The following is a 22,005-nucleotide window of genomic DNA, read 5'->3' as shown; positions in this document are numbered from 1 at the left end:
TATTTTTTTATCTTAAAATTCGTGGAAAACTGTCTTTTTTTACAATACTATACATGACTTTTCAGTATGTCTGAAAACCGGTTCTAAGCCAGCGGATATTAATCGGTTTGAAAGCCATACTGGAAAGAAATATTTCCTTAGTGTTTCATGAGATGAAATTTCTTCTAAGGGCAAACAGCACAGCCGAGGGAAGTAGATGAAAATATCCTAATTTTTTTTCATTCAGTGTCAGATTTATTTTTAAAACAAGGAAAACTAAGATCAGAAGTTGTGCAACAATAACATGTACTTAAACAATTTATGTCCTTCTGTTTGTCTGTGTATACTGGAGAATGATCTACCTAACCGCTTAACCTATATGGTTCTTCTTTACAATGAAGCTTCTTTTAAGAAAATTCCGTCCACCCCCAAAAAATACTTTTTCTTATAAACTAAAATTAAAATTGAAGGGTTGCTGCCCTTTATCCGTAAACTCAAATTCAGTTATTTTGTATAGAAAAATTCTTATGATCCATTCAGGTATAAGGTATAACCAACAAGCGAAATAAATTTAAAATAATATTTGGAGGCAAATGGAGAGGTCGTAAATTTTACGATGTGTTGCCCCCCAACGACAGCTGAAAAACACGTATAGGTTTCGTGATTTTTTCCCGAATTAATTTCGTCATTGGTATAAGCTGTGATCCATTAAGCAAATGTATTGTCTAAGAGACAGAATTCAGCGAATCCTTTTAATATTAAAAAGCCCATTGAATTATTGTCGAACGTTCATATCCTGAAAAAAAGCAGCTGCGCTTTTTCCTTGTTAAAATCTGACCAGTGTTGCGGATCCGGATCCGCATTTTTTTTGAGTCCAAGGATCCGGATCCGCAAAAAAATGCGGATCCGGATCCTGGGGTATAAATTTATGGAAAAATCTACCTAAATTTATATAAAATAGTCACTTACAAATTTTGAAATATCTGGTAACCGTGTTAAGATCAGCTGATTCACTCCCACTCTCTTCTCTTTCACACTATATATAATCTCCCCTTCCCTTTTCGTATACCCCTGGTATTTTTATTGTCAAGGATCCGGATCAGGATCCGCACTGACCAAATTTGGAGGATCCGGATCCGCATACAATCAATGCGGATCTGCAACACTGAATCTGACACACTTCCCTGAAGAGTTGTATGTTTAAACGGATCAAAAACAGACTGATAGAAATCTTCTGTTAATTTAGTTGTTGTCTTGTCATTAGCGGATAACTCTAAACTTCGTGACATGCAACTATTCAAAACCTTAAAAAAAATATTTTACATTGCGTGAATCTACATGAAAATACCCTAAAAACAACCAACCCTTTAATATTAAACCCTTTGTTATGGGTCCAAAATGCTAATTTGAAGAGGAAGACAATGGCTTCCCCTCTGTTCTAACTTTATATATAAAACGCCTGACATAGCAGCATTAGAAACCATATTAAACATCTTTGTGTTTCTACTCTATCTGATATAGACCTGACAATTTGCATACTCGTTTCATAAACTTTGGTGTTTTTCCTTAAAGATCCTGTCGAGCACAGAACCCCCATCAATAAAATAAATAAACTCCGGTGCTACTAAAATACTAATAACATAAACTAACCTGACCTAAAGTAATAAACAAATGAGTAACATCCCCTCCACACCCAAACTATTTTTAATTTAAAAGGGATGGGGAGGGTTTCTATGCTCAACAAGTAACTTTAAGGGAAGTCATCCAAGATTAATTACCTGATATTTGGCTATCAGCTCTGGATAATAAGCCTCCACTATAGGCCACAGTTTTCTAAATCCAATCTGAGATACAACTCTGGATAGTCATACAGCTGTCATTCATTTATCTCCAGGAATAAGACAATGGCCAATAAAGGGGGGGGGGGCGAAAGTGACACTTTTTGAAACCAAAACTAAGAGTCAACAAAGGAACTCAACTAAAAAAAGGGTTACAGGTCTGAAATTTTGAATGGCAGTTGCTTTATAGGGGTACAATATGGAACTGTGAAGAAACGGCGGCGCAACCGCCGAAAACCGCCGTTTCCCGCCGTAATTTTTGTTGCCTTTTCTCGGCGGTTTTCGGCGGTTGCACCGCCGTTTCTTCACATTTCCATATTGTACCCCTATAGAGCAACTGCCATGCAAAATGTCAGACCTGTAACTCTTTTTTTAGTTGAGTTCCTTTGACTTTTAGTTTTGGCTTCAAAAAGTGTCACTTTCGCCCCCCCCCCCCTTTATGTTCATCCCCATTGATAATACACGAAACTTGATGGAACTATCAAAATTCAATATAAAGTCCCAAAAGTTGTTGAGCCAACAGAATAAGAAAACATTATTATAAAACTTTGTAGAATAGTCTAATAAACATTCCATTGCCCCCTCACTCTCTAAAACTATAAAATACTAGCATAGCCCCTTAAGGTGAGGAGAAAATAACTTAAAATAAAATTTGATGTGTGCAATTTTTTGGAGAGAAATGTGTCTCTCTCATAGAAAATAGTTTGAAGCAGCAACAGGACAACCTTAAGGGTTCAGCGGTTACTAAGATCTAAAGCTTCAGAACTTAGAGTTTAAGTAAAATATATATATAGCTCATTGTCCATTTTTGTCTGACTAAATTCCAAGAACTGCAATCTGTTGATGCAACATATCTAATCCCATGTGAGCGGGCGCCTAACCATACCGAGAACCTAAACGCTGTTCCATGTTATTGAAAATGACAACTGTTCCTAAGACCATATTGTTGTGCCATACTCCAAGGTGTAATTTCAATAATGGCACGGTCCAAAAAGTCTCTGTGCTCTTTGCCTTCCGTAAATACAACTGAAATAATAGGTTATTTTAAAACTAGCGGCTTTTCAACATGAGACACGTGACTTGAGAGAAAGAGTTGGAGCATGAGGGGAGGTAAGTCGACCCTCAATTTCAATTTAAGTTTTAAAAAGAAAACTTTTTTAGGGGTGGCATTTTTTTCCTAAAGATAATTTCTTTTGGGTGGGTGGTAGTACCTGGACTCCCCAAAAATAGTCATGAACCTTCCATTGACCTATGGGAAGCTTTACTTTTACAAATGAAGTTACCTGGTGTTTTGGCCAGGTTGACAATAATCATAATAAAGCTAGGGACACTTCCAGGTCGAGTTGTGGCCGCTTTCTCCATCCAGGTGAAGAGGCTGCCAGCTGGAGCAGAGCTATTATGGGTCATGCAGGTCCCTGCCATTAATACAGCAGAGCACCATTCCAGTAAATGTCTGAATAAATTGAAATATAACATATATTTTTTGTAGTTGAAAATATATGAATTAGCCTTATAAATAAGTATGTACTAAAGGATACAACAGTTATTTACGTACAATTGAAAATGGTGAGGTTGACAAAATTGAAAATTTTCCCGTACAATTTAATTAGCTTTTTTCCAGTATGGTTTCGAAACCGATTAAACTGTTTTTAACCTATTTTTAAAACGCATATAAAAAATATACTATGACACCAGTAAAATAAGACAGCAGAGCCTAAAGGGATAGTTCTATGAAGTGTATTTAAAGAGTTAAGGTACTTAGAGTAGTGAACTTTTATATGTCTTAGTAGAATATATTAGGCATTGGATAGATATGATTATATGTTAAAGAATTTTTAACATTGACCAGACCAAACTTTTTTTATTTAACAATATCTAAAAAAGTTAAAGTGATTTGCCACATAAATTACATGAGAATGGTCTATTTTTTTCCAAATATGTATAGCCAAGACACCAATATGAGAGAATCGTTTTCCACATATTTCACAAGAGTTATAAAAAAAATTGAACAGGGGTTCCCCTTGGGACAAGTTACTTAAAAAACATAAAAAAATAACGTCCGGTTCATTTAAGACAGGTTTTCTATAGATTCTTTTTTAAAAAATAAAGAAAACCGTCCGGTTTACTTACAATATACACATTATCTCACGCGGAAATACCAACTAACCATACTACATATAATATATATATATATATATAAAAAGACCATTCTCATGTAATTTATGTTGCAAATCACTAACTTTTTTAGATATTGTCAAAAAAAAAGTTCGGTCAGGTCAATATTAAAATTCTTTATCACAATCATATCTATCCAATGCCTAATATATTCTACTAAGACATATAAAAAGATAACTACTCTAAGTACTATACTAAATATTTTATTGGTCATTCTTTGTTATGTATATTTTGTTGTATAAAAAGTTTGAAGTTCTATTAACTAGTAAATGCTATCTAAAGTTTATGTATGACAATAAGGTTTTTGCCATATATAACATGTAACGAAGTTGAAAATAAAAATGAAAAACAATTTTTTTAAGGAAAATCCCTGGTCAAATCTTTTAATTTTAATCAATAACTTTATATTTTGCACTAATACGTTATTTAAAATAGAAAAAACTTACAGTTCACTATTTTTTTTAAATGCACTTCGTGAAACTATCCCTTTGAATTAAGTCCCCAATAAACTTTTTGGGGGGATTTAAATATTAATTTTTACTGTTGCCGTGGTCATTTTGACCCAAGCAAAAGGTCTTTTTTATTTGGGTAAAATTCGTAGCTTTTAGAGTGTTTTGCTTCATTAATATTGTATTCTGGTATAGAGTAAAATTAGGCCTTATGATTTTACTATAAAAATTCACTAAAAAGTTAAATCTTTACAATATACCAATGAATTAACATTGACATGTTTGTGTTCGTTCACCTATTTTAAACAAATAAAAATTGGCTGTAAAGGGTTAAATTTGATGACAAGATGACATGATGTCAACAAATGTTTATGCAATACAACAAAATTATTTTTGACACATATACAAATATGATATAAAATAAGATTATTCAAACTTATTTTTTAAAAATATTTTTAAAAAGTATGTATCTTTTACGTGTATAGTTTTCATTTTTTTCATTTTAATTTAATAAAAATTATTTAACTACATTGTAAATCAGTCACTTTGTGAAAACACTCTTTCGGAAATTATAAATAATTGAAATGAAACAAGAAATCTTATTGGTTTAACTTTAGCATTATGTGTTTTATTGTATTATGTTAAATTTTTTACTGAAATTGATTGTTTTAGAAAAAAAATTATTTCCATCGAACAGAGTAGAGTTTTTTTTATTATTGTATTGATATAAACTGAATCATATAAAATTGTTGGATTGGAACCGGTTCTCACCCATACTTAAAAATCCTGTATAGCATTGTATTACAGACAATTTCCCTTTGGTCTAACAAAACTGGTTAAATCTTACAATTTTTCCTTATAATATCCGCGGAAAGCTGTCTATAATACGATGCGATAAATAACTATTCTTCAGTTCTAATAAAATTCAGTATAAAAACATGTTTATAATATATTGCCCACCTGACACTTGTTTGATCATTATGTTCCAAAAGCTGATCCAAGAAGTATTCTGTTAGTTCTGTTTTGACTTCAAGTTCAACTTCTAAATAGAGTAAAAAGCTCTTATTTTCATGTAACACATTTATTGCGTTGAACTTAATAAGCAGAGAGGGAAATAAGGGGGGGGGGGGGGTATTGCAACCATCTCGTAATTAGTGAGCAAATGGCACTTAGAATTCAAATTTCCATCTGAAATTTTGCATGAGTAATCCTTGGTAGGTCTATTTTCCCTAAATCGAACAAAAAGTTGGAAAAGTAACGGCTAACGGCTGGTGGCTTTGCTTTGCCACTCCAAAACGCTATCAAACAGTTCTAGACGGTAGCTGTTGGTACTAGAAGTTTAAAAAATGGTTATTGCTATCATTTAACCTGAATTAAACCAAAAATTTGTTTTAAAAAGTTGATTCCTACGTATTTGATGATGGATTTACCCTGAAAATAGGCAAAAAACGGCCGAGCCGCCAGCCTTTACTTTTCCAACTTTTTGTTCGATTTAGGGAAAATAGACCTACCAAGGATTACTCATGCAAAAGTTCATATCGAAATTCGAATTCTAAGTGCCATTTGCTCACTGATTACGAGATGGTTGCATTAAACCCCAACCCCTTTTTGAATGGATTACTTTGGACAAAAAAATTCTCTAAAACTTCAGCTACCCCGCTAATGACTTACATACCTAATTAGCTTTCAACAAAACCTTTATAAAACTGAAATACACGTTACAGACTATTTTCATACTATATATAATAACACTGTAATTATATCCACTGTTTTTTTTTTATAATGTAAGGGGGGGGGGGGTGCGTAATGACATCTATTCTTAATCCGTGAGCAAAATGGTCTAAATATTGAGCTAGACCCTTCAAACTTGGTATATAAGCCTAGTCCTATAGGTATTACATCTAAATGGCAAAAAAATTCAAAATTTTTTATTTTTAGGTTAGGTTAGGTAAGAAAAACCCTGCGGAAATGGGGTTTTTAGGCTTTATTTGGTCTATTTTAAAGTGAAAACTTGCCTTAAATTGTTTTTTCTCAGGGTTTTAACTTAAATACACTTTATCTATTCATATGGACATTATTTAAGAAGATTTAGCAAGTCGGGGACCGACCCCAGGGGGCTAGGTGGGTAGTCCGCAGGGGTTAAGTGCATTTTTCCCAATATATACAGGGTGCGCCACATAAAACCGGACTTTTTCTAAATTGTAAACAAATTAACATAAAATCGTCAATTTTAAAGATTTTATTAAATTTTAAAAACTGGGAAGCAAACTAGGTATATGACTATTAGGTCATTGAATAAAATCGCCGCCAGCATCAATCACCGCCTCTACCCGCCTCCTCAACCGCCGGCAGTCCCAGGTCAAAATGTACCTGTCCAAGCTGGCGAAGTTCTCCGTGATAGTGGCAATGAGGAAGGTCTTTATGGTATGAGCACGTCTATTGGTGCATGCTTCAAAGTAGCTCCAGGCCCAAAAGACCATTGAATTAAGATCGGGCTGCTGGGAGGCCACATTACCTTAGGATTGTGAGTAACCGCAGGATTCAAATTCACCCAACTTTCAAGCTACCCTTTGACACGGAGGCCTTTATTTAGACCACAGTTGAGCTAGAACGACGTTCTATAACTTTTTGGAAATGGCATGAAGATTTAGCTATGGTTGTCAGCGCAATCCATAGTCTAAAATGAGATTTAAAAGTTCCATATGGGTCTTTAAAGTCGAGAACCGAGAAATTTTTACGATTTTACACGATTTTTTGACGTTTTTGACATCTCTAAATCTGCCACGTTTCACTTTGCCGGAGTACTACAGCCAAACTATTTTAGATATAGAGCTCTAGTCTTTTCAAGTGTCTTACTTATGTATCTAACAGTATCCCCAGCAAGTTGCATAACTCTACCTCATCTACAGATGGGCTGAGGTCCGATTTAGTGGGCCCTAGTCGAGAATCCAGATTATATCACCAGCGCATTTCGAATCTGCCATGTTGAACATAAGCGCGGCCAGCTCGGAGTACGAGCCCATCTTCGTCCAAAGATTTTTTTGTGCTTAAAGGTCATTACCTAAGCTTTAAATAGTGGGGTCAAACGTCCTGATTGGTCAAGTAGTTTTGACGCTATGACCGTTTTAAAAAAGTCCGGTTTTATGTGGCGCACCCTGTATGTTGTGATACATCAAATTATAGGTTTTTTAGGTCAAGGAACTCAAATTCACAGCTAAAATAAGCATTAGACTAATCTGAGCTTGCCCCAGCGGGCTAGGTTGGTGGCCCGCAGGGGTTATGTGCATTTTTTCCAATATATATCTTGTTATATATCAAAATATAGGTTTTTTAGGTCAAGAAACTCAAATTCAGAGTGAAAATTAGCATTAGACTAACCTGATGCTAACCCCCCTGGGCTAGGTTGGTTTTCTGCAGGGCTTAAGAGCATTTACTTAACCTTACCTAGAAACTTACTTATATTTTTACAGTTTTTTTCTTGAATAAACTGTGTCTATTAATGAGGACTTTATTTAAGATGATCCAACTAGTCTGGGACCAACCCCAGCGGGCTAGGTGGGTGGCCCGCAGGGGTTACACAGTGCAGCAAATGTACGTTTTTTTGGACATTTTAACTAAGTTCACTAAAAGCTTTAAAAATCGATAAATTCTTGGGATAAATCAATGCATAATACCAATTTAGAATCACCAATGCATTGAGAAAACAATAGATACTTTCTTTGGCTTAGCTATTTATGAATTTTATTATTTTTCAACGTCAAATATAGCCTCAAAGAAATAAGAAACTTTTGCTTAAGGTTACTCTTATGATAAAGTAACAGGATCTGTGTACGTCAGTGTGTACTGTAGGATCTTGCTAACCGCTGAACTGATATGATTATCCTTTACAATGTAGCTTCTCATAGGTCCTGGGAAGGTTTATAACTATTTTGGGGGAGGGAACCACCACCCTCACAAGAGAAATCGCATCTAGAAAAAAATACTCACCCCCACCAAATTTTTTTAGATTTCATTTAAAAAATTTTTTTTAGATTTTATTTCTAAAAACTAAAATAAATAAAATAGGGCAAATTGATCCCTCCCCCACCCCCCCCCCCCCTCCCCACCTTAACTGCCACTAGAGGCCTCCAGGTGGCGTAGCCGCTAGTAAATAAAACAGAATTGTTTACTTAAAAACATTAAGAAGTTTAGTGGTTTGTACCACAACTATTTTTCAACTAGGGGTTGTCTGTAGGTCTATCTGTACTTAAAAGATTAGCAGTAAAACCATCATACTTTTTTGTTTGATGATGGATTTAAAAACTTAAAATTATCTTAGGTATCTCTAGATAAAAGTGTCAAACTTGAAATTAACTTAAAATTATCTTAAGAATCTCTAGATAAAAGTGTCAAACTTATTGATTTATTTAAAGACTTGCCAAAGAATAAATTATTTTTTACTGATCTGGTACTTTATCATTCTTGCTAATTAATATGCAATACATCTAGAGTATATATCATAAACCTAAATATGAATGTTATTGTTAACAACCATCAGTTGAGAAATTGTTTGCCTGCCTGTATTAAGAGATATCGCTTAACGCTAATGCAGCTTCTTAATGTCTGGAGAAAGTTTTAAAATATTAAGGGTAGACTGCTTCACCCTACCTAGATTAATCACCCTTGAAAAAAATAACCCTTTACCCAAGTTTTAAATTTTAATAAGACTAAGGAGGCGTCGTGACATTCCCTCTTCTCTAGGTGACAAGAATGATAAAAACAAAATTTAAAATTGTAGAAAGCAATAAAAAGACTTGGACAAACAGACGAACAAATGAGTTACAGTGTACATGCGCCCTAAGTCAAAGGTTTCATCATAAAAAATTTCTACAATCTTTAAACACATAGGTACTAGGCATAGTATAGAACATTAATTCTAAAGAAGCAATTTTCTTCAGAGAATTTCCATGACTCTCTTAGCATTCTTGACGGACTAAGTGAGTTATATAACGGATGCTTACATCATTGTTATGGGAAATGTTAAAACAAATTTTCTATCACTAAGTACAACAATTAAAGATAAGTTTATGATAAGGAAATACCAAACTATTTTTTCGAATCTTGTGGAAGGGGGCAATCACCATCCCCTTTCCTAAAATATTTCCTTTTATATTTCCATTGTTCTTGTTCAAAGAAATAGGATTATTTCAAGTTGGTTTGGCTTTGCTACGCTAAATATAACTGCTAAAATAAATAGACAAATGCTTTGAAAAAGTCAAATATTGCACACTTTCTCCCCAAGTAGGGACTGCAAAAAAATGTAAATATTTCAGAAAAAGCCTTTCGGGTAAATATTGGACCAACTTTTTTATCATTATTATAACCTTGCTAAATTATAAATGTATGTGGGAAGGTTACCCAAGAGGCTTTTTTTGAGAAACGATCAAAAGAACATAAAATAAACGTAAAAATGAAACGTAAGAAAAAATAATTATTTTAGAAAAATATCTTTTAATTCAACATATTGATATGAAAAATATATCTTTTTTTGAATTTTTATTTAGTATTAATATTGCCATTACTGATTTTAACAATAAAAGGCGACTAAAAAAATTATTTATATTTTAAAACATTGCTCAATTGACTTGAGGTCGAAATCTTCAAATTCCTTGAATTTAGATAATTTCTTGTTTAGGTAGCTAACTTCAACGAGCTGGTACTCAGTCAAATTTAAATATTTTCTAAAAATTTCAACTGCTAGCTTCATCATTATACCCATATTATATATTAATTAAACGATAAGGTTCAAATTCAATAGTTGAAAATTTTGAAATGTCCAACTTTGCTGCACTGTGGGTTAAGTGCATTTTTCTCAATATATATGTTGTGATTCATCAAATTTTGGGTTTTTTAGGTCAAGGAACTCAAATTCACAGCTAATATAAGCATTAGACTAATCTGAGCTAGCCCCAGCGGGCTAGGTTGGTGGCCCGCAGGGGTTAAGTGCATTTTTTCCAATATATATTTACTTATATTTTTACAGGTTTCTTTCTTAAAAAAACTGTGTCTATTAATGAGGACTTTATTTAAGATGATCCAGCAATTTGGGGACTGACCCCGGCGGGCCAGGTTAAGTGCATTTTTCCAATATATATGTTGTGGTACATCAAATTAAAAGTTTGTTAGGTAAGTAACTCTAATTCAGAGCTAGAATTAGCATAAGACCAATCTGAAGCTAGCTCCAGCAGGCTAGGTCAGTGGCCCGCAGGGGTTAAATGCATTATTTTCCAATATATAGGTTTTTAAGGGCAAGAAACTCAAATTCAGAGCTAAAATTGGCATAATGCAGTACATACTTTTGAAAAATTTTAATTAACCCCCTGCGGGCCAATCTTCTAGCCTCCTTGGGTCAGCCTCCTGTATGAAGAATCTTTTAAATGATGGCTTTAGGAATGAACACTGTGTATCTAAGTAAAACCTAGCCCGCCTGGGTCAGTCCCCAACTTGCTGGATTATCTTAAATAATGTTCTCATGAATAGACACAGTTTATTCATTATCAGTCATTATTAGTCTGATTTTATTATTAGCTCTAAATTTGAATTTCTAGACCTAAAAAATCTATAATTTTATGTATGACAACACATACTTTTTAAATATGCACTTAACCCCTGCGGGCCTCCACCTAGCCTGCTGGGGTCTGTCCCAAACTTGCTTTATCATCTTTAATAATGTTCTCATAAATAGACACAGTTTATTCCAGAAAAAAACCCTAAAAAAACAAGTAAGGTTCTAGGTTAGACTTAAGACTTTTGAAAAATTTTAATTAACCCCCTGCGGGCCAATCTTCTAGCCTCCTTGGGTCAGCCTCCTGTATGAAGAATCTTTTAAATGATGGCTTTAGGAATGAACACTGTGTATCTAAGTAAAACCTAGCCCGCCTGGGTCAGTCCCCAACTTGCTGGATTATCTTAAATAATGTTCTCATGAATAGACACAGTTTATTCAATTAAAAAACCTTTAAAAAAGTAAGAATTTAGTTAGGTTTGGTAAAATGCATTTAAGCCTTACAGGCAACCCACCTAGCCCGCTGGGGCTAGCTTCAGATTAGTCTGATCCTTTTATTAGCTTTCAATTTGATTTTCTTGACCTAAAAATCTCTAATTTGATGTATGACAACACATACTTTTAAAAAAATGCATTTAACCCCTGCGGGCCACCCACCTAGCCCGCTGGGGTCGGTCTCAGACTTGCTGGATCATCTTAAATAAAGTCCTCATTAATAGACACAGTTGATTCTAGAAAAAAAACCTGTAAAAATATAAGTAAGTTTTTAGGTTAGGTTAGGTAAATGCTCTTATGCTCTGCAGAAAACCAACCTAGCCCGGGGGGGTTAGCTTCAGGTTAGTCTAATGCTAATTTTCACTCTGAATTTGAGTTTCTTGACCTAAATAACCTATATTTTGATATATAACAAGATATATATTGGAAAAAATGCACTTAACCCCTGCGGGCCACCAACCTAGCCCGCTGGGGCAAGCTCAGATTAGTCTAATGCTTATTTTAGCTGTGAATTTGAGTTCCTTGACCTAAAAAACCTATAATTTGATGTATCACAACATATATATTGGGAAAAATGCACTTAACCCCTGCGGGCTACCCACCTAGCCCCCTGGGGTCGGTCCCCGACTTGCTAAATCTTCTTAAATAATGTCCATATAGTAGATAAAGTGTATTTAAGTTAAAACCCTGAGAAAAAACAATTTAAGGCAAGTTTTCACATTAAAATAGACCAAAAAAAAGCCTGAAAACCCCATTTCCGCAGGGTTTTTCTTACCTAACCTAACCTAAAAATAAAAAATTTTGAATTTTTTTGCCATTTAGATGTAATACCTATAGGACTAGGCTTATATACCAAGTTTGAAGGGTCTAGCTCAATATTTAGACCATTTTGCTCACGGATTAAGAATAGATGTCATTACGCACCCCCCCCTTTTTGACTAAATAAATGAAAAAAGGAAATAAATAATTACAAAAATTATTTCTGAAAATACTATGCCTAAATAATTTTCAAAATTGTATCGCAATTACCTATTGATGATAAAAAATAAAATTAATGGTAGGACAATTAAGGTCTTTGAGTTGTCAAGTGTAACGATTATTCTTTTTAATATTTTTCATTTACTTTAAAAATGTGAATATAATTCACGTGGCTTTCAAAAGGGGGATAGACATTAGACCAGCTTGGGCAATGGGAGGGGGGGGGGGGGTTGCATGGATCCTCAATAAATAAGGTGATTGTGAATTTAACAAGGATGACAACATCCATAAGTAGAGAAGCTCAAAAATTATGAATGGATATCGGGAAAAAATATACTATAGAGCAATGTTATAAAATAATAATTAAACTTGATAAAATAGGAAAATCACAAAGCCTTTAAAATCACGCAACCTTTAAATCACGAAAACTTAAAATTCTAGGAATCGATCTAGCACCGCAATTAATAGACAAATCTTAATGAAACTTGATGGAAATTTGTAGAATAATAGCATATTGAAACCCTGATAATTTCAGCCGTCAATCCTGTATTGGAATAGATAAAATCAAGAAAACCTAAAAATCTAGGAATCAACCTAGCACCCCAATTAATAAACAAATCTTATAAATAAATTAATATCTGAAAGTTAAAATAAAAGACAGATGGACAAAACAATGTATAGATTAGATGGGCTTAGGAATCTTCACTAAAAAAATCAGCTGTCTATCTTGAATAGGAGCCGAGAAAATCGTGTTTCCCCCATAGCATTACAGACTGACTGACGGACAGACAAAGTGAATTGTAGAGTAGCTTCGCTACTAAAAAGAAGTTATAAGTTATTGTTTATACATTTTCAATAAATTTGATATTATCATTTCAAATTAGCAAAAGGTCCTGGATATTATTATACTTGTATATTGATAAAAGGCTAGGCACCAATTAAATTGTATTTCAATAATAACAACTTCTTTTCAACAAAATATTACTTGTTACTCTTTTTAACTACAGTATAAACCCACCACTCAACCTTATATGACAGGATAAGAAATTGAATATAAAAATGACAAATTGGAGAAATATTGCAAAATTGGTGGCATTTTCTATGTTTGTATATCAATGCTGTTTGTCACTTCAGCAATATTTGAATAACCCTATTGTTACACAGAGTGTAAATTATGACATTAGTAAGTATTAAACTCATAAAAAAATATTCTTTAAGTTTAACTTGTTGGCAGATCTGACAATATTTTACAGCATTTACGTTATTGTTAAGAAACAATGGGGGTGAATCCACTACAATGCTGCAATGGTATATAGCCACCCGCAGGGGCTAGAAATAGGAGAAAAGCTACTGTGAAAAATACGAAGAATCGCCCCATAAGGTGCAATGTTACGAAAGGGACTATACCCCAATTTTGTAATTTATCTTGAACTTTTTAGAAGTGCTAATTATGACACATAGAGTTTTCAACAGTTTTAGGTTTTCTTTAAAACCATAAAAAAGCTACCATGTTGAAGTACAGACAGTTTTATTTAAAGGGTTAAAATGTCATGTGACTCTTGTGCATATTGACTTTTGTTTAAGGTGAGGTTGAGCCTCCAGAGATCATAGTGTGTCCAGATAGACAAGCAAATGTAACTGAACTAGAATATCAAGGATATCCCCATCTTTTTGGTTTACTGTGGGGCATAGCGGAGTATAAATCTATGGTTTCCATGAAAAGTAATGTTTTAACTGACATAATATCATGGAATGGGCTCTATAACATGTCTTTTAATGATTTGGTGAAAAGAATATATGGTCCAGAATTCATAGCTGTTATTCATCAGTTCAGATGGTATGATACGGATAGAAGATTAATTAAACCAACTGAATGGACTTTCTTCCCACATGGTTTCTGTCTAAGATTTAGGCCAGATTTTAAACTGGAAAAATCTCATTATTATGAAATAGCATCAAATGAGAGTTTTGTAGTTTATGTTGTTGACAGAGTTAGAATTCTTCACTTTTCCTTCTCACAAGAACATCTCTCTGGAGCAAGGATGTTTACTCCTTATGATCATCAAACCAAAGATGGAGTTGAAAAACATTACAGGCATCAAATTGTTGATAAAACTACTTAGTATCACTATACTTTAACAGCTTTTATGTCTAGTTGGATATTTTAAGACAAATAAAAATCAACATTTTGATGGAATAGAATTGAAATAGCCAAATTCAAGGCCACCAATACAATGCCTGGTGAATCATGCAAAGATTATTCAGAATCAGATGATGGAGAAATAATGTCTCTTTATGCACAATGTGTTGATGAAGAACTTCAGAACATTTATTTTAATATTCTTGGATGTGTACCTCCTTGGATGTCGGCAAGGTATAACTGATAGCTAAATATATAAACTTTTCTTATATTTATCTTGTTAGGTGATTTATGTGAATTTCAGAAATAGATAAATATAGAAATGTAGCCTACTTCTTTAAGTCATATTAGTATATCTTAGATATAGAGAAGTCATAATAATCCCATGTTCAATAGTGATACAAATAGGCAAAAAGTTATTACTACTGTCCTTAATTTGTTTGCTCATCCTTAATTAGCCTACACCCCCCATACTATTTACATTCAAGTCTTAGACACAAAGCTCAACATGCTGTTTAACACTTACAAAAAATATTAAAAGCAAGATTTTGATGAAGATTGTCACGTTTAGGAATGTAAAAACAAGACATAAAGGTGCTAAATGCTTACTTTTTTCAGGAACCAATGCAATTTTAGTGTTTCCTCAGCAGAGAAGTACCAAGCTTACACTGAACTACAAACTGACTTAATTCAGAACACAGCTTGGAAAATTGACACAAGGATACAAAAAGCTTTCATTTTACAAAGAATTAGTTCAGAGATACAACAAAATAAAATTTTGTTGCGTATCTCATCCTTTATAGGCTATCTGATTTTGCATTACAGATGTTTTAACATTGCTACCATAACTTCAAAAATCTACATTTTTAAACATTGAAGCAACTGCCAAGCAAAATTCTGGTGCATTACTCTTTTTTTGGCCAGGTTCCTTTTATTTGGTATTTAAATTGGTACTGTTGTCTCACACTTTATTGCCTTTTTTACAACATAAATATTTGAAATTTCCTTAATTTATGATAATATAAATTGAAAGTACCAATTACAAGGTTTAAGAATTGTTCAGACCCTTGTATGATTACAAGTATAAGCTCAAAGCTTACCCATGCCAAAAAGCTAAACAGGTAAGTCTATCATTTTACTTCTATCCTAACCTTTGAAATGAAGTTGTAAGTTTTTTTAATCTTACCAAAGAGTAAATTGTGTCTTCATTTTAGGGAAGCTTCTCATATGCCCAGGGATGGTATACCGTCTAAGGGCTATTCTATTTCAAAATTAAGCCTAACAATACTTTTAGGCTTTTACCTTCATTTCTTCATAACCTCTAAATGATAAGGATAAGCTGCAAGTTATAAGACAAAAGTAGTGAGACTATTTTATGAAATGTCTAGTTTGCATTTAAAATATGTTTACAGGAAAGCCTCATTTTCTCTGAAACTAGTGATAAGAGCATATATTTTATACAAAAAACAAAACAAAATTACATTAAAATGTTAATAAAAAATACTTTCAATAGGCATGGAACAAACATAAGACTGCATTTTGAGCGTCAAGTAAAGTTGTCAAGTGCAATTAGAAAGTTTACAGAGTTGAATCTAGTTGTTGATATAGGTAAGCATTACTCATTGTATTCATCCAAGGATCATCACCACTGAAATTTATCTCTTAACAGAGCATAAGATGTGCACAAGGAGTTTCCAATGGTCCTTGGAAGTTGCACATAGGCATATTAGATATTATATTCATCACCCAAAGGTTAATTGACATATCTTAACTGCAAAATTCATGAGATTCCTATGTGAATGTCCTCTAAATCACATGTGAAACTTTTAATTGTAGTAGGTATAAATAATCCCTTACAATTTCTTTCAGTCAGATTTCTTTTGAGTCAAAAATTTATTGAATCAAAACTATGGCTTCATGGTGCTCCCAGGAAAGGCATTGAGTAGTAGAATTAGGAACTTTTGACCGTTTAGAAAAATCTCATTCCTAGCCTGAGAAAATCTCAAAAAACCACTACAATTAGGACAATTCTCTATAAACCTTAAAAATGATGGCTTTTTAGTCATGTTTAAGGCTAGGCACGAGATATTTTGAAACGGACAAAAGTTCCTGATTCTGGTCGTTGGTAAAAGGTTGGTAATTAAAGGGTGAGGAAGCGAAATATGACTTTTTCTGACTTATAGTTGGAAATTCATTTTCCAACTGGTGAAATGCACAAAAATATTTAGCCCACTAGCACTAATAGGAACTGTGATAGTAAGTGGACTGGGCTTGAATGTCATCTTTGCATATTTTTGATTAATGAAATACATTTTTAAGTAGAAGCATTCTAAAATTCAATTTTTTAAAATTCCATTTCAATCAGAAATTTTATTTAAGTTAGTTTTATCTGTTGCACATTCCCTCTTTGTCTAATTCCGATATGAACACGCCATAATACATCTATGCACAAGAATTGTTCTATTCTAAACATACAAAGTAGCTTCATGTCTGTCTGTCCGTCCCTTAAAATCTCAGTAACCACTGAACCAATCGGATTCTACTTTTTAGGGAATATACCTGTGGTGGTTGTTATTTTCTTGGGGGTTAGGACAACCCCCCCCCCCCTTAAAAAAAATATTTCCCCTAAATAGGTTACCCTGATGCTCATATATTTTTTCCCCTTGAAATATTCGAAATTGACAAAAGATATATTTAGGAAGTTCCCTTGGATTGTGGTTAGGGGTGTCTGTGTTATGCTTACTGGACAGTACATGGAACTTTATCACCATTGGAAAAAGTTTTTTTAATAGATATTCAAATTAAAGCATTTTCATAGCATATACATACAAATATATTTACGTTCAAGGATATTGTCATTCATTTTAGTTAATAATTGCATTGATGAATTATTTTATTTGTGTAGGTGTTATCATTAAACTAAATAGTAACAATGTTTTTTTTTCTATAAAATGTTATTTTGATTACATAGCCTATTGTATATTTCTAATATATATTAGTTATCTATACCTAATCAAATAATATGACGTAAGTTCATTTTATATGCGTAACCAACTTCAAAGCAACCTGGTACATGTAGATAAATATTTTATGTAAAATAAAAATGCATGTGTTGTCACTGTTGTTGACAGAATGCATACATGATAAATTCTTATAGGTAAAAATAGCATAAAGACCATAACATTACACTATAAAATTTTAATAACAACCAAAAGTTTAATGGATACGTCTGTGATAACAAGGCTGTAAATAAAATGATAGTATTGAAGAATTGGTTCTCTATTTCTTCAATTACCTCATACGGGTGAGGCTGCAGTCCATAACATCTTAACGTCAAGTCCAACAACCAAGGATATCCAAGGGGAGCCAAACACCCAGGTAACGGTTATAGGGTTAAACAAGGCCCAATAGACAACAAACACTTTATTGCAAGAACTTTGTCTGAGTATTCTAAGTGTGCATAGTAATATGTTGCGTCTGTTTTTCGCAAAGGTATTCCCCTCTGCCGCGATTCTGACAAAGCAACAGTAGGAACCATTTTAAACGTCTTTGGTTATGACGCAGTGTTGAGCCGAGATTCAAACTCATCACCTCCCAAACATTAAGATGCGCTACATGTTGAGCCACGGTCGCGGGTAACTGCATAAATTAATTTTACCTTGAGAATTTGCCACAAAATGAGCAACCAGTAACAAGCACTGCAACATTCTGTTCTTACATTTGTGGATCTCTACAATTTTTTTTACACATCAATTTCAAATAAATTAAATAACTTAAATATTTTTGGTGCATTCCTTCAAATGCCTAGCAAAACAGGACACCCAACACCCTTTTATTTTGCAATATAGTGGGGTTTTTTCCCTGACAAAAAGAAAAAAGCAATAAAAACTAACAACCCCTTTTATTTTAAATACGATTGGTGAGGGCTCGACTATTTTTAAAATATTTTGAAACATATGTATGTTAATTGATTTATTGTATATTTTACCTGAATTTTCAAAGTGACGAATTCTCCCTTTGGAAACTTGATTCTGTATGTTAGCATAAGACAGTAATACAAGTCTGACGATTTTGTCAATGCTTTCTGTTCCACCATTTCTGGTTATAGAAGAAAAATATTTTAGTAGAATGTAAGTTTTCAAATTTGTTTTAATTTTATCTTTTCTTACGCCCCTACTGCTCCCTGGAACCACTTTATAAGAGAAAAGGGGTTATTTTTTGTTTATCTGAAGGTTGGACGTTTCCACAACCAAAATAGTTTAAAACCTTCCAGAGACTTTAAAAAAGCTTTCTTTTACAGGAGAGCCTAATTGGTTAATAAGATCTTTAGACAGAGACAGCAAAGACAAACACACTTCCTGTTACTTTCGTATAAGGCTATAATATTGTGTATGCTATGAGAAAAATATATAGTAATTTTTCTTCTTTGGAAACCTGGTGTTTAGTATATTGAAAAGAATATTGATTCCTCTCTTTCTGATAATATCACATAGCTCGTGGTCACTACCCTCTATCATATTCACTAGATACAACGTTACATTGATATCATTGTCGAAGCAAACCAATACGATAAGTCCAGTATTGGGGCATGTATTCTCAAATTAAGTAGAAAAATAACAAAACATAAACTGGGATTTACCTAATTTTGTAACTGAACCATAAACTTAAATGAACATATTTTCATTTTACATTTTATGTTGCTGCACAAATCATATAATTGTTATAAATACAGAAAAAAACCACACTGGCAGAATTATTTTCTTGTGAAAAAAAACGCGGCTAGTCCTATTAGAAATACTAGCGACTACGCCCCTAAAGGCCTCCAGTGGCACTTTAAGTGTTTGGAGTTTAAAAAAAATAATACGATACCTTGCAATGTTGCGAAGGAGTCTCTATCAACTTTCTACGATACTTTGCAATGTTACGTAGGAGTCTGTATTCGAGAAGAAAAAAATTCGATTTATTGTGATTTCTCCTGGGAGGGTGATGGTACCCTCCCCCAAAATAGTTATAAACCTTCCTGGGACCTATGATAAGGTACCCTGTTAAGGAGAACCCGATCGGTTCAGCGGTTCGCGAGATCCTTCAGTACAAACATACAGACAAACATCCTGTTACTTTATTATAAGGATAGAGTAGCTTCGATTGCAACAATATGAAGACATTCCTGTATATGCAAAGCTTTGATCCGATATCCATCTGTTAGTTTCAGTAATGAGCTTCTGATCCTTTCTAAAAGATGGACCAAATGTTATCATTCTTACTACCAGCTCAATTACTCCCTGATTTATTTTTATTGATTCAGAGATTTCTCAATTAATACATATGGTTTAGTATCTTCTATTTTTAGTTGAATTTTCAATGCAATTAAGGTTGACAAAATCCAAAAAAAGCGAAGCATAAAATTCGTTGATGGAAACACGGACAAGGTGATTTAAAGAGCACATGTTGAAATCAAGAATTAGTTTATTGAAAAAAAACTAATCTTTTCACACATTTTTATATTTTTAAATACTCATATATTTTGTAGCACCGACAGACCAAGTAAGTTACATACTGAATGCTCATTGGTAGAGGGAAAAACGTCTTTCTTGAATAGCATTTGAGAAAATTACATTCCCCCATAGCGTTACGGACTGACAGACATACAGAAAAAGTACATCTTCAATCAAACAAATATTTAAGACTTATTGTATAAAGTAGTAAGTCTTTTTTGTCTGAAGCTTAACATTTCTATAACAACTGAACCGATTAGGTAAGCTAAACATAGGCCCCCGGGATGGTTTTAAGCTATTTCATTTCCAGATTAAGGTCTTGGAATGGTTTTAGGCTCTTTTTTTATGTCCTTCCCTAACTCTTCGAATACATAGAACCCAGATGCTAGGGGTGCAGCCGCTAGTAGGACTGGTATAGTATATACACCATACCTATTAAATTCAACCTCTAAATACAATTCCTGTGACTCCAGAACATCTTTATTAATACAATCTAATTTATCTTCCATTGTGGCAGCAACCAGAGCCATTAGACCAGGAGTAATGTTGGCTTCTATGGATATTTCATTTAGTAGTTCGGTACATTCGGTTGGGTTGCTGTTCAACTGAGATCAATACTTAAATTATTTAATTGTGGTAAGAAAAGTAACAGGATGACTGTTGTGTTGCGAAGGATCTCGCTAACCGTTGAACTGGATCGCGTTTACAATGAAGCTTCTTATTTTTTCAGGGAATGATTTTAAATATTTCGGGGAAGGGTAACTTCACCCTCCTAAGATAAATAATCGCTCCTAAAAAAATCCCTTAAAAATATTTTTTACTTTATCTTTTTACTTGCAGCAACGCCCCTAGAGGCCTCTATGGGAACTTGAGAAGAAAGGAGTTGAATTCCAAAGGCCAATTTTAAAAGAAAAAGTTAAAAAAAATGTGCCATTTCTATGTTGCGTTCAAGTCTCTACAAACAGTTAAGTTTTTTTCGATTTTTTGTGATTTCTCTTGGGAGGGTGGTGGTACCCTTCCCCAAAATAGTTACAGACCTTCCCGGGACCCGATTTTTCAGCAGTTAACATTAGAATATCAATGACTTGTTTGATATAATTTAAGATGATTCCTGAGTTATTATAAGACTGATAAGCGAGTCCATTACGGACCAGTAACTTTCATTCTTTCGGAATTCTTCTGATACTTTTCTAACCTAACAAAATAATCAAACATAGAAGACATTCGAGATAGATCTTGTTCAGCTTTAGGTATAAAAAAACAGCACAAATCCCAAGATATTTTAGGCAAATATACAATGTTATTGTCATATGGTTTGTTTAATCACGTTACTAAAATAAAGTAGTAAGGCTTTTTGTCTGTAGCTTAAGATTTTGATAACTACTAAACTGTTGGAGTTCTCCATTTTAGGTAATCTTCGCATAGTAGTTATTACAATAAGAAGTCTACTGACTATTTTTATAAAAATGCAAACATAGGTTCAAAACCTAATAGTTTTTAACTTTATCTTTGTTGTTTAAAAAAGTTACCTTCATAATAAACTCTAGTGAATGAATTTGTAATGCTTGCACAAGGTCAACAGCGGCAAGCACACAATCAGTCCCGCCCAGATCCAATGATTCTAATGCATACAGGTACACATTTTCATATGCTTCATTCGAAGATTTCTTGGATGTTAGAATAATCTTTAATAATTCAAGTTGATTTCTTCTAAATTGCCATAAGTATTTGCCTAAAACTTTCTGTTTTTCCCTAATTGATAGATACTTTTAAAAGATCTTTATCCATGCTATTTATCAATATGGCACCATGCTGTTTAAAAGATGCTTATATCACAGACTATGATTGTCAAGTTTTGATATTCTTTCATTTTTAAGCTTTAAAAATATATATATCAAAGAAAAGATAAAAA

The 22,005-nt window shown here is 33.4% G+C and overlaps 1 protein-coding gene and 1 long non-coding RNA gene across 3 annotated transcripts; one reads left to right on the top strand and one right to left on the bottom strand.

The window, feature by feature from the left end:
* Positions 1–24: 24 nt before the first annotated feature.
* On the bottom strand, positions 25–21,864 carry LOC145331382 (tRNA (guanosine(18)-2'-O)-methyltransferase TARBP1-like). 2 transcript variants are annotated; one of them, XM_080176007.1, is made up of 13 exons: positions 21,623–21,864; positions 21,210–21,288; positions 20,553–20,703; positions 19,768–19,878; positions 19,033–19,122; positions 18,587–18,696; positions 18,257–18,328; positions 5,402–5,483; positions 3,101–3,270; positions 2,752–2,843; positions 1,758–1,838; positions 1,166–1,283; positions 25–209 (listed from the first exon to the last, which is right to left on the bottom strand). In XM_080176007.1, the coding sequence occupies exons 1-13, from the start codon at positions 21,626–21,628 to the stop codon at positions 40–42; spliced, it is 1,332 nt and encodes a 443-aa protein (XP_080032133.1). In that variant the 5' UTR covers positions 21,629–21,864; the 3' UTR covers positions 25–39. The 2 variants fall into 2 exon arrangements, with proteins under 2 accessions (XP_080032133.1, XP_080032132.1); XM_080176006.1 differs by having other exon boundaries at positions 19,768–19,883; positions 20,558–20,703.
* LOC145332558 (uncharacterized) lies at positions 13,976–17,437 on the top strand. The gene is made up of 3 exons (XR_013884200.1): positions 13,976–15,719; positions 16,112–16,206; positions 17,297–17,437. It is a non-coding gene; the product is annotated as an uncharacterized LOC145332558 (long non-coding RNA).
* Positions 21,865–22,005: the final 141 nt, after the last annotated feature.

Source organism: Acartia tonsa, chromosome 11 (assembly GCF_053477335.1).
Source record: "Acartia tonsa isolate MP-2025a chromosome 11, ASM5347733v1, whole genome shotgun sequence".
NCBI classification, from domain to species: domain Eukaryota; kingdom Metazoa; phylum Arthropoda; class Copepoda; order Calanoida; family Acartiidae; genus Acartia; species Acartia tonsa.
Note: the sequence above shows the minus strand (reverse complement) of the source record. Positions and strands in the feature narration are given on the sequence as shown.